Source organism: Bufo gargarizans, chromosome 2 (genome assembly GCF_014858855.1).
Source record: "Bufo gargarizans isolate SCDJY-AF-19 chromosome 2, ASM1485885v1, whole genome shotgun sequence".
In the NCBI taxonomy this organism is placed as follows: Eukaryota; Metazoa; Chordata; class Amphibia; order Anura; family Bufonidae; genus Bufo; species Bufo gargarizans.
This window is the reverse complement of record NC_058081.1, coordinates 180,676,750-180,690,784: the sequence shown is the minus strand read 5'-3', so window position 1 is coordinate 180,690,784 and position 14,035 is coordinate 180,676,750. Positions and strand designations below refer to the sequence as shown.

At 42.4% G+C, this 14,035-nt stretch overlaps 1 protein-coding gene across 2 annotated transcripts in view; it reads right to left on the bottom strand.

Moving 5' to 3' along the window:
• The window catches only part of OTUD7A (OTU deubiquitinase 7A), a 293,318-nt gene that overhangs the window by 12,162 nt on the left and 267,121 nt on the right, over positions 1-14,035 (bottom strand). For both annotated transcript variants that reach the window (XM_044279731.1, XM_044279732.1), the window contains one exon: positions 2,572-2,686. In XM_044279731.1, coding sequence (XP_044135666.1) covers positions 2,572-2,686 — 115 coding nt within the window. The remainder of the gene's footprint in view (positions 1-2,571; positions 2,687-14,035) is intronic.

Sequence of the window (14,035 nt, the reverse complement as noted above, 5' to 3'; positions counted from 1 at the left end):
TACTCAGGAGAAGTTGGGGAATGTGTTTTGGGGTGTCATTTTACATATACCCATGCTGGGTGAGATAAACATCTTGGTCAAATGCCAACTTTGTATAAAAAAAAAATGGGAAAAGTTATCTTTTGCCAAGATATTTCTCTCACCCAGCATGGGTATATGTAAAATGACACCCCAAAACACATTCCCCAACTTCTCCTGAGTACGGCGATACCAGATGTGTGACACTTTTTTGCAGCCTAGGTGGGCAAAGGGGCACATATTCCAAAGAGCACCTTTCGGATTTCACAGGCCATTTTTTACAGATTTTGATTGCAAAGTTCTTCTTACACATTTGGGCCCCTAAATTGCCAGGGCAGTATAACTACCCCACAAGTGACCCCATTTTGGAAAGAAGACACCCCAAGGTATTCCGTGAGGGGCATGGCGAGTTCCTAGAATTTTCTATTTTTTGTCACAAGTTAGCGGAAAATGATGATTTTTCATTTTTTTTCTTTTTTCCTTACAAAGTCTCTTATTCCACTAACTTGCGACAAAAAATAAAAAATTCTAGGAACTCGCCGTGCCCCTCACGGAATACCTTGGGGTGTCTTCTTTCCAAAATGGGGTCACTTGTGGTGTAGTTATACTGCCCTGGCAATTTAGGGGCCCAAATGTGTAAGAAGTACCTTGCAATCAAAATGTGTAAAAAATTACCGGTGAAATCCGAAAGGTGCACTTTGGAATATGTGCCCCTTTGCCCACCTTGGCTGCAAAAAAGTGTCACACATCTGGTATCACCGTACTCAGGAGAAGTTGGGGAATGTGTTTTGGGGTGTCATTTTACATATACCCATGCTGGGTGAGAAAAATATCTTGGTCAAATGCCAACTTTGTATAAAAAAATTGGAAAAGTTGTCTTTTGCCAAGATATTTCTCTCACCCAGCATGGGTATATGTAAAATGACACCCCAAAACACATTCCCCAACTTCTCCTGAGTACGGCGATACCAGATGTGTGACACTTTTTTGCAGCCTAGGTGGGCAAAGGGGCACATATTCCAAAGTGCACCTTTCGGATTTCACCGGTCATTTTTTACACATTTTGATTGCAAAGTTCTTCTCACACATTTGGGCCCCTAAATTGCCAGGGCAGTATAACTACCCCACAAGTGACCCCATTTTGGAAAGAAGACACCCCAAGGTATTCCGTGAGGGGCATGGCGAGTTCCTAGAATTTTTTATTTTTTGTTGCAAGTTAGTGGAATATGAGAGTTTGTAAGAAAAAAATAAAAAGAAAAAATCATCACCATTTTCCGCTAACTTGTGACAAAAAATAAAAAGTTCTATGAACTCACTATGCCCATCAGCGAATACCTTAGGGTGTCTACTTTCCGAAATGGGGTCATTTGTGGGGGTTTTCTACTGTCTGGGCATTGTAGAACCTCAGGAAACATGGCAGTTGCTCAGAAAGTCAGAGCTGCTTCAAAAAGCGGAAATTCAATTTTTGTACCATAGTTTGTAAACGCTATAACTTTTACCCAAACCATTTTTTTTTTTTGCCCAAACATTTTTTTTTTAATCAAAGACATGTAGAACTATAAATTTAGCGAAAAATTTATATATGGATGTCGTTTTTTTGGCAAAATTTTACAGCTGAAAGTGAAAAATGTCATTTTTTTGCAAAAAAATCGTTACATTTCGATTAATAACAAAAAAAGTAAAAATGTCAGCAGCAATAAAATACCACCAAATGAAAGCTCCATTAGTGAGAAGAAAAGGAGGTAAAATTCATTTGGGTGGTAAGGTTGATAAACGGTGAAAGTAGTGTAGTGCAGAAGTGTAAAAAGTGGCCTGGTCATTAAGGGGGTTTCAGCTAGCGGGGCTGAAGTGGTTAATTGACCTGATGCAATGACTTGCTTAAGAAAGGCTAATTTTGAGCTAAAACATTGCATTGAGTCAAAACCAGATAATCATGGAAGCGTTGCCTTACAATAGCCAACGAAATAGCTGGTGCCCTAGATTCTCTGTTCTTGGCTTCAGCTGAATAATGCGGAGCTGCATGTACTGAATGTGACTGTGCTGTAGTGTAATGTATAAGACTCCCAAGACTTTATTAGCTGCATATTTATCTTCTACTCATGGACTTCATGAAGCAACCAGAAGTCTACAGCAGTCTTCTTGGAGTAATACTGTCTGTCTGAGGGGCAACGTTTAATATCTGATGACCATGGACCCTCAAAACAGTCCACTGGCACGGATATCCTATGCAGGATGGAAATCTAAGGGCTCATGCACACACATTTATTTATTCTCGTGTCCGTTCAGTTTTTTTTTTTTGTGGCCCGTATGTGAAACCATTCACTTCAACGTGGCCGCATAAAAAAAGGAAACGACTTTGTGTGCTTTCCACATGGCCGTTCTGCAAAATTGTCTGCATTATGGACAAGGATAGGACTGTTCTATTATGGGCCGGACATTCCGTTCCGCAAAATGCACACAGCTGATATCAGTGTTTTGGGGATCATCAATTTGCAGACTGCAAAACATCCAACGGTTGTGTGCATGAGCCCTAAAAAGGAGAGTAAAAATTACCTGGCCAGCTTAATGTTGTCATTATCATCCTTGCCCCATTCCCAGTCCTTCCCAGGGTCAACTGCAAAGTGCAAAGGTAGAAGCTTGTGTTCAGAGTCTGTTAAAGGAATTACCGCTGGAAAAAAAAAACCACAAACACATGTGGCAGGTTATTAAGAACCAGAGATTAAATAGGGAACAAGAAAAATCAGCAAAAAATAAATAAAAAAATCACCTCTGGATACATACATTAAAACAGATAAAACATGTATATTTTCTCATGACTGGGTTGTCAGTTTTTGTAGTAGTACAAAGTTCATGCCACTAGATGGCAGCAGAGTTCCGGTTATTTACCTCTAGAACACACATCACTATAGCGATCACTCTGTGCTTGACCATCTTTGTGGCTGCTGACTCAAGAGGAACGTGTCTACTCCCCCGACGTCCCCCAGGTGCACCGACAGAAGCTGTAATCTCTTATTGCTCAGATTTACACTAATTAATGTTACGGAACTTACGGACAATTTCTTCTTGTTGAATAAAATACATTTAATGCTACAGAAGCATGGAATAAGTCCACAGGAACATGACCATAAAACATTAAAAGGTACCATAATCAGTCTCTCTAATCCATGGGTCAACAACTTGTCACTCCAGCTACTGTAAAACTACAACTCCCAGCATGCACACTTGCTCGGCTGTTCTTGCAACTCCCATAGAAGTGACAAAGAATTCTAGGAGTTGTAGTTTCACAACAGCTAGAGTGCTGGGGGTTGCTGATCCCTGCTCTAGTCTCTCTCTAATCTATCAAACCCATCATTATAAAGGCCCCTTTACAGGGACCAATTTTGTAGGTGATTGTTGGGATGGAAGCGTTCCTTCCCGACTAGCTCCTGCTCTCTAGCGGAGGAAACCGCTGCTGTTACATGCAGAGATCTCCTCCAGACTATGGGTCGCTATTAGCTAACGCCATCTCTCATCCCCATACAGACTTGTTGGCCGGCTTCATGAATGATGCGATTACCCGACGAACAAGCCTTTCAGTCGTCGTCGGGTAACGAGCAGCACCTTTACATTGGCAGATAATAGCTAACGAGCGTTCCTATGGACAATTGCTAGCAATCATCTAAGCGAGAAATGGCCCGTGTAAAGGGCCCTTAACCCACCTATCTAATCTATCCATCTATCTAATCTATTCAGTCCAGCTATGCATCTAAGGCTACTTTCACACTTGCGTTATTGTTTTCCGGTATTGAGATCTGGCAGAGGATCTGATCTTAAAAGGGACACTGGCAGGCCCAAAAAGCATATTTAGGGGTATATATGACAGTACAGGTCATATAAAGGGTATTAGAATCATCTAAGTATCCCCCCTGTCCACCTCATAAATACAGTAATCTGAAGTTTTATAACCTGCTTTCCTGGCGTTCAATCTGCCCAAGGGGCGGTGCTTCATATCAACTTGCGCCCAGCCAGCCTCGCCACAACTGCCGTTGGAAGCGCCGCCCAGCTCATCAATATTCACTGAGCTGGGCGGCTAGTACTTGCCATGGTATGTTAGTGAGCAGAGAGCAGCGCATTATACTCACGTGCGCTGTGGCCGCCGGTCGCTCCTTCTCATAGGTCTGTGCGGCGCATTGCTAATGCTGTAAGCATTAGCAATCCGCCGCACAGACAGAAGAAGGAGCGACCGGCGGCCACAGCGCACGTGAGTATAATGCGCTGCTCTCTGCTCACTAACATACCATGGCAGCCAGGACTTCAGTAGCGTGACTCCTGGCTGCCATGGTAACAGATCGGAACTGCAAACTGCCATCAATGATGGGGGGGAGGAGGGGGACCCTGTGGGATATGGCCGGCACATTCATTGGTGGCGCAGTGGCCACAGTCCCTCCCCTCCTCCCTCCGCTGTGCCGGCCGGCTCAGGAGAAAATGATCATATCGCGGTCCGGCGATATGTGATGTAACGATTACTCGATGCAGGGAAACTGCATCGATGAATTTTTTGACTCGATTTAATCGAGTTATTCGAATAATCGTTTCAGCCCTACACATGTGGTCGTAAACTGATGTAAGGGCACACGGGCAGAAGAAAAGGAGCACCATATGGTTTTTGCAAGGCAGATTTTGCTGAACTGGTTTTTAGATGCCATGTCCCATTTGAAGCCTCCCTGATGAACCTTACAGTAGAAACTCCCAAAATGTGACCCCATTTTGGAAACTAGGGGATAAGGTGCCAGTCTTATTGGTACTATTTTGGGGTACATATGATTTTTAATTGCTCTATATTACGTTTTTGTGAGGCAAAGTAACAGAAAAATGGCACTGTTTTGGCACGGTTTTTATTTTTTACAACATTCATCTGACAGGGTAGATCATGTGCTATTTTTATAGAGCAGGTTGTTACAGACGCAATGATATCAAATACGTCTACTTACTTTGTTTGTTTCAGTTTTTTACAAAAAAATTGTGTTTGTGTCTCCATTTTCTGAATGCCATTTATTAATTTTTTTCTGCCGATCGTCTTGTGCAGGGGCTAGTTTTTTGCCGGAAGAGTTGACGTTTTTGGGTACATATGATTTTTTGATCATTAATTATTACACTTTATGGGGCAAGGTGACCAAAAAATTGGTTGTTTTAGCAGTTTTTATTCATTTCTTTTTACAGCGTTCACCTGATGGGTTAGGTCATGTGACATTTTTATAGAGCAGATTGTGACAATACCTAATATGTATACTTTTTTTTATTTATTTAAGTTCTACACAATAATAGAATTTTTTTTAACCAAAAAAAAATATGTTTTAGTGTCTCCATAGTCTGAGAGCGATAGCTTTTATCTTTTTTGACTGATTGTCTTAGTTATGGTGTCATTTTTTGCGGGATGAGGTGACAGTTTGATTGGTGCTATTTTGGGGGGGCAAACGCCTTTTTGATCGCTTGGTGTTGCACTTTATGCGATGTTAGGTAACAAAAAATGGCTTTTGGCACTGTTTTCATTTTTATTTTATTTTTTACGGTGTTCACCTGAGGGGTTAGGTCATGTGATATTTTTATAGAGCTGGTTGTTATGGACGCGGTGATACCCAATATGTATACTTTTTATTTGTTTAACTTTAACAAAATAATAGCATTTTTGAAACAAAAAAAAATGATGCTTTAATGACTATAGTTATAGTTTTTTTTTTTAATTTTTTGAGCGATTTTCTTATGTAGGGGCTCATTATTTGCAGGATGAGGTGACAGTTTTATTGGTACCATTTTGTGGGACATATGCCTTTTTGATCACTTGGTGTTGCACTTTTTGTGATGTAAGGTGACAAAAATGGCTTTTTTTACAGTTTCTTTTTTTTTTTCATGGTGTTTATCAGACAGGGTGGATCATGTGATATTTATAGAGCCAGCCGTCAGGGATGCGGCAATACCAAATACCGTATGTCTATTTTATTTTTTTCTATTTTTAAATTTTTTTGCTTAATTGGGGAATTTATTTTTTTAACATGTGAAACCTTTTTTTTTATTTATAAAATACTTACACTTTGCGTCCCCCATAAGGTCATACAAGACCTCTGGGGTACATTTAACTTCCCTTTTTTTTTCCCACTATTGATTTCTTCTGTAACTGGGGCTGACATGGTAGCCCCAGTTACAGGGAAAATACACCCCCTAGAGACGCTGTACAGCACTATATTGTGCTGTACAGCCTCATTGCAGGGCTGATTGAGGTCTGTGTTAGACCCGACAGCTCCTGCACTTTCCTGGCCCCGGCAGTCACATGATCAAAGCATAGCGCTTCCTGATCTCTATACACAGCACTCGTTGACCGCTGTGTATCCAGCAATCTGGAAGGCAGGGACACCTGGGAACTGTCCCTGTCTTCTCTTTGGGGTGCCCTGCTGTCACTGACAGTGGGCCCCCCCCCCTGCTCGGCAGCTGCACCATTAGAGTGCAGCTGCTATGTCTGTATGGACGTTCCAGAACCTCCATTCAGAGATAAACGACCTCCTATAGGACATTTATAGTCAATAGGCCAGTGATGGTGAACCTTTTAGAGACAGAGTGCCCAAACTGCAACCAAATACCCACTTATTTATCGCAAAGTGCCAACACGGCAATTTGACCTGAATACCAATATAGTATATCTTCCATGTACTTTATCATTTAGCTATAATAGCTTAATAGCCTACATTCAGTGCCCTGCCTGTGCTGTTCATAGTGCGTCCTGTGCTGATGAATGGCAGGAAAAGTCTAAAGCATATTGGTATGGCATAGACTTTTTCCAAGGAGCGGGTGCCCACAGAGAGGGCTCTGAGTGCCGCCTCTGGCACCCGTGCCATAGGTTCGCCATCACTGCAATAGGCGTTCGTGAAGTGGTTAAGATGACTGTAGGTTGAGGAGCCAGCAAACCAAATGCAGAAATTTAACATGAATATCACAAGGTACAGTATAAATACGGTAGGTTACTGAATGACTTCTTTTCAGGACCGGCTAAGTTTTATTTAATCATATACAGAAATAGTGAAGACGAATTCAACTTTGTCAGTAGTTACTGACATAAATCACATATATTATGCTGCTAACAACTGGCATTAGGGGCATGAGCCCTGGGACGTTTGCCCAGTGTCCTGGGTCTCTTAGCACCAGAGATCAACAACTCGGCTCTTGCAGAGCCCTTTTGGTGCCCCAAGGATTTTAAGAGCCTACTAGTACCTCTCTGCAAAATGCTAATCTGCTTTCAAGACGATTCCAATGCAGTTGCTCCTTTTCTCCGCCCGGCTGCTGCCGTGATGTCATGTTTTGGTGATTTTATACCCAACTATAATCTATGAATGCACTGTACAGATTTATTACTATCTGGCATGTACTTATCATGAAGGTCTTAAAGAGGCTCTGTTAGCATGACCAAACCATATTAAACCAGGCATACTGCCTAGTATAATGTGTCATGCTGATTAAAATTATATCTTTCTTTTGTCTCTATGCTAAACAGCTGCAGAGATATATACATTTTTATTAATATGCAAACAAACAAGTTGGAGCACTAGGGGGCGGGGCTGAATTCTTGGAGTACTCAGCATGGTGAGGGCAGAGCTGTGCATCGATACCCAATCAATACTTTTGTACCCGGATCGATTCCATACCGGGATATGGCATTTACCGATACTACTGCGCAGCCTAGTTTTAGAGAACATGGCGCGTGCTGAGAGCAGCGCGCGCCATGTTCTCTTCAGCAGAACAGTAGAGAAGGAGGGAGTCTCTCCTTCTCCACCGTGCCGCTGCTGCCACTGCCACCAATGTAAAGAGAGGAGAGGAGGAGGGGAGGGGATGTGGCCACTGCACCACCAAGGAAGATAACTAACCTATTAATTCAAATATAGGCGGTGGGTTCCGGCGGCAGAATCACATACCCGGCACCCGACCTCTATGACAAGGCACTGCAATCTGTGGCAATTAACCCCTTGGTGCCGCACCTAGTTCTGTTTTGGTATCGTGACAACCCTAGTCTTAGCATGTACAAATCATATACACTATGTACTGTAGCCTTACCATAATGTGAGGAGTCGATTTCTATGCTTAGAAAGCAATTCTACATATTACTGGTTTATTCACTGGTTTATTAGGGTTGATCATGCTGAAAAAGCCACTTTAAAATACTATGTAGAGCAGACATTTTTAATTATTATAAACTGAACATAATTTTACCAATGTAGACAATAAGAGTGCTTTGGAATTCGTCATGCTAGACTATCTGAAAATGTAATTTTTAAGTGACTATAAAACAAACCATCAAGTCTCCAGCCTGCTAAAACAGTTCCAGAACAGTTGTTCCCAACTTTTTCAGTTTTTTCTCACTCAAAAGCAGTTCTTAAAGTGTACATGGCCATGAGGAATAATCCTATATCTGAGCATCATATGACGCTTTCACCAGTTTCCCCTCTGAAGGCTCTATGTCTACTTCTCAGTTGTCTCTGAGCTAGTGTGTTGGGACTAACTGCTATGAGGTCTCCCATACATGGTACGCAGAAACTAGAGCAGATCTTGTTCTCCTATCACTATCCCTCATACACAGAAAAGCTGCAGCAGTATGCAAGACATTATAGCAAAGTACTGAGCAGTGTAGATGCGAATCCTGTAGCTAGTAGACAATAAAATACTTGCTATTATCTGCAGCATAATGTCTGTAAAGATGCTTCTGTTTCTCTCTCCCTTAGCTCTTCTCCCCCATCCCCTCTCCATAGACCGCATGGAATCTGCTTGTTCAGTGAGCTAATGGTCCATCTCCTCTTCCAAGATGGATTTAGCCATGGAGAAAGACTATTAATTTTAAGATAAGGTTACAAAGATTCTTTTATTCTCCTGTAAGGGGCTGGCCACATGCAAGATCATTATATGAAATTTACTGTAGTCATCTTTGCAATGCTAATAATTTGTTTTTTTATTCTATTCAAATAAAATAGTGGTGAATAAGGAGCAATTCTTTCACAAGATTTTAAAACCCTGGGAGCTTAGAGGTTGGCGATTCTGATCTGCAATTTCTTCATGACATTTAATCCACTGGCAAATCCTGTTGCCTTGCCCTAAAAACACTCTAGGATCCCACCCTACCTCATCAATGACACTGCCAAAGGCACTAATCAAGACCCTGATCGTTTCTTGTGTGGATTACTACAACTCACTAATTGGTATTCTATCCTTCAGGACCGGGCCATTTTCAATTTTTACTCTCAGCCTTCCAAAAGCAATAACTTTTTTACTTTTCCATTCACATAGCCGTATGAGAGTTTGTTTTTTGCGGGACAAGTTGAACTTTCTAATGGCACCATGTACAGTTGTATACAATGCTGCGGGAATCAAGAAAACTTTTCAAGTGGAGTGGAATTATAAAACACATTTCTGCCACAGGTTTTATAGATTTTCCGATGCGGTAAAAGTGACCTTTTATTTTCATTCTCCAGGTCGGTACAATTAAACAATATCACATAAGTATAGTGTTTCTTGCGTGTTTCCATCACATAACAGAAGTCCATGGTCTTTACACACCCTGTCCTGGCCACCAATATCTTCATTTTACCCTGTCCTTGTAACCACCCTTGTTGAGGCACTTTGCATTTTTTGTCACTCAATGGCTAATATATATGCAGCTTTATTTATATTCCCCATCCCAATACAGGGGGCTGGCCTCCTGGACAAAATTTGCACCATGTACCTACTATGTCACCCCTGCCATTGCAGTTAGACTGTTAGCTCTTATGAACAGGACCTCTCATTGTTTTTTTTACCTTGTTTTGATTACTTGACATTTTACTTGTGTATTAATTTGTGAAGAGCTGCGGAATATGCTATTATTTGGAGGACCATCATGGGAGCATCAAATTGGGCCAACAACAATAAAAAACTTGTGAGAGGGATACGGCGTACGCCATGTTCTTCACATACAAAAGGGCACAAGGCTTCAAAGCACAAATACACAACTGAGAAACACATTGCACTTGTAGAGAATGGACTGGAAGACAACATTTCTATCTAGATATCTGAATGTATCCTTCAGGAAAGCTGGGATATCCATCATATTGTATTGACATCCAATAAAAACAGTATCCAATGGATACTGAAGTTACACAATTCCAAATGGTTTTAGCTTTTAATCCTCCAAGGACAATTCTCTGCTACATTAAAGGGAACCTGTCACCTCCAAAAACCATCCCAAGCCGCCAGCAGTATGTGACAGTAGCCAGCAGCGCGTTTCTGGCGATAATTTTCTTCCTGAAGGCCGATGCGGTTAAAGCTCAAAACATTTATCCCCTGCCCGATGCGCTTCTTTAGTCAGGCTTGAAGTCAAGGGGGCAGCGGCCTCCTTGCTTCAAGTCAAGATTACCACGCCCCCTTCCCTGTGAGTGACAGCCGTCAGTTAGGCTGGCTTTGCCGAACTCTCTGCATAAGCGCTGTCAGTCACAGCGAAGGGGCAGGGAAGGCGGCGTGGTTATCTTAACTTGAAACAAGGAGGCCGCTGCCCCCTTGACTTCTAGCATGACTAGAGAAGCGCGCCGGGCAGGGGATTAAAGAACGTTTTCTGAGCTTCAGCCGCATCTGCCTTCAGGAAGAAAATTATCGTCTGAAACACGCTGCTGGCTACTGTTACGTACTGCTGGCGGCTTGGGATGGTTTTTTGGAGGCGACAGGTTCCCTTTAAGCTCAAGGCATCAATATTACCGAGAACACGTCTTTCTCTCCTTGCCAATTTGTCACACACAGAAAATGCAGGACATTACCGGAGTGTTCTCATTGGTTTTGGATTTAAAAAGGGCTCACAGTGCTGCTCTGCTCTTGTGTGGGTAGCGGCTTTGACAAGTGTCAGACGCTAATTAGATTTTTAACTTCAGTTCCTAAGTTGATTTCACAAAGGAAAACGTGACAAGCGGAGTCCGTGTTTGTTGTGAAGAGGGTGAACACTTACAGCATTACATTCCTGCTCTTAGCAACAGGAAAGTTTTTAATCGACTGCTTTCCAGTATATATAGAGTTTATAAGTGCATATGTTATTTAAACTTTTCTTCATGGGAATTAAATATTGAAGACCTATCTTTAGGATGGCACCAATGAAGAGAAAACGTCTGCATTCCCTCCAAAATCTGTTTTATTTTGCCTTCATCTAAAGCACCATGTGACGTGTCGACCTCAAAGAAAAAAGCCTGATAAAGGTATCTTTGAGGCCCGAAGTGCTGTATGGTGTGATAAAAGTGACGTCGCAGGCAGAGGAGACGCCAATGCGCTCACAGTGAATGGTGTAGGAGTCAGGAGTTGGACCCCACGATCAGATATTGATGATCTATCCTGAGATTTTTAGGTTCCGGAAAACCCCTAAGTCTATTCTACTAATTTAAAACATTTTCTAAAGCATGCTTTTTTTTAATTTGTTTTAATTTGGGTATAAATTTGTTTCCATGCTCTCCTTTATTTGATCATGCAGCAGTTTTGAGTAGTCCCAGAGATTTGCTTTGCAGCAGGCACCTGGAAAGAAGAAACTAATATTGACTTCTATGGGAGAATGTTGTGGGTGTGCTCTGTGTCTAGTGCCAAGGTCATGGTGCAGGGAGGAGAAGGAGGAAGCTCTGTCACTTATTAGTGTGATTTTCTGCTACTTGCCTAAAGTTTTTTTTATTTTTATTGTAATCCTTCACTTATCCACGCAATGTATTCTGTCCCTGACCACAGTGTATGTACACAGCAAAAACTTAAAAAGTTCTCTCTACAAACCAGAAGTCAGTGTGAAAAAATGTTTCCAGTAAAAACTTGATTCAAACAACAGGTACCGTATTTTTCGCTCCATAAGATACACTTATTTCCTCCAAATGTGGTGGTGGTGGGGTAATGGCAGTGCTTCTTATAAAGCAAATACTAAGGAACACTTCCATTATGGAAGTGTTCATTAGTACACAGAAGGACCAGTGAACGGTGAAAACACTTCTGGTGCTGGCTGTACTCGCCTCTCCCTGGGATTCTGTGAATCGCTTGCTGTGCTGTGTCCTAATTGCGTACAGTGTCAGGACGTAGTGTCAGGACGATGCTGTGCGAAGCCGGCAGAACACCAGCGACGGCGAGTGCAGGAAGAGCATGCTACATCTTGCGAGTGGCGGTGCCATCCAGAGCAGGAGAGGTAAGTTCATTTATTTATTTTTAAGTCTGATCAGACATCTGATACATAATTGGGACCTGATTTAGAGGTCTGAGGTCTGAAGAGCAATGGGGATCTAATTTGGGGTCTGATGAGGAATGGGGATCTAATGTGTCTGCTGAAAAAAAAAAAATTCTTACTTTCCTCCTCTAAATCCTAGGTGCATGTTATGGAGCCAAACATACTGTAATATTCTGACAACACATTCCATTTAAAACAAGTACACTGCAGAGTAAAGCAGGACAGGCTTAGTTGCCCATATCAACCAATCAGATTCCACCTTTCATTTTTCAAAGCTCCTTTGGAAAATGAAAGGTGGAATGTGATTGGTTGCTATGGGCAACTAAACCAGTTCTAATTTACACCAGTTTGATAAATCTCCCCCAATGTTTTAATGGTAGAAAACTGAAAATCTGGTGTGGTCATTTAAATTGTCTTAATGGGAATACTATCATGCTCAACATGGTGTCTGATCTGAAGGCAGCATGTTATGGAAAGGAGCAGATTGATATAGTTTTGTGGAAACATATCAGTATAATTTGTATTTTATTCAACCTCTCAGGGCTCCAGATGGCGACCAAAACGGTCGCCAATGCGCCTTAAAATTTGCAGATGGCGACAAGACTGGACCGCCGCGCTGCTGCGCAGCCTAGTATCAGTTAAAGAACAACGCAAGCGCCATGCTCTTCACTACCACAGTGGAGAAGGAAGGAGTCCCTCCCTCCCCACTGTTACGTGGCCGCCACTGCCACCAATAGGGAGATAGCAGGAAGGAGGAGGGGAGGAGCTGTGGCCACTGCGCCACCAATGAATGTAAAACATATTACTACAAGCTCAATAACAGGGCATGCGATACGGGTAATTGCCGTTATTGAGGCCGGGTGCCGGGTCTGTGATACCGCTGCTGACACTTGTATAAATGAGTTAAAGAGGACATTTCATGGGTCCAAAAAATATGAACTTAGTAGCAGGCTACAGAGAGCGGCGCCCAAGGATCTAAGTGCACTTACTATTATTCCGGGGCGCCGCTCCGTTCGCCCGCTGTGGCCCTCGGTATTTTCAACATTCAGAGCACGTTTTTTTCTCCCTGCCTCTGAGCTGCGATTGGACAGCGCTGCCTTCAGGGAGAAGGAGAGACACTGGTGTCTCCTCCTCCGTGCTCTGAATGTTGAAAATACTGGGGGCCACAGCGGGCGAACGGAGTGGCGCCCGGGAATAATAGTAAGTGCACTTAGATCCCTGGGCACCACTCTATGTAGCCTGCTACTTATTTCATATTCTTTGGACCCATGAAAGTTCCTCTTTAATTACATTCATTGGTGGCGCAGTGGGCCCCCCCCCTTAGTATTAGTATAATTGGTGGCGCAGTGGCCACAGGACCCCCTCATTGTTATATGGTGGCCACAGGGTCCCCTATCCTCCATTGGTGGCAGTGGCAGATTACACTGCTGGGGCCCGATTGGTTACCATGGCAGCCAGGACGCTACTGAAGCCCTGGCTGCCATGGTAATCTCCCAGCTGCTGTGTGTACTATGCACAGGGCAGCAGGGAGAGTGAAGTCCTATTCACCCTAATACAGCTCTATCGGGGTGAATAGGACAAGGGATGAGAAGATCCAGGTTATAGCCCCTAAGGGGGAAATGGTTATTAAATAAAAAGTAAAAAAAAAAAAAAAAAAAATACTAAAAGTTTAAATCGCCCCTTTCCCAATTTTACATATAAAATTTACAAACAATAAAAAATAAACATGTTGCATATCGCCACATCCGAAAAAAGTGTGAGCTATTAAAATATAAAAAAATATTTCCGCTCTGG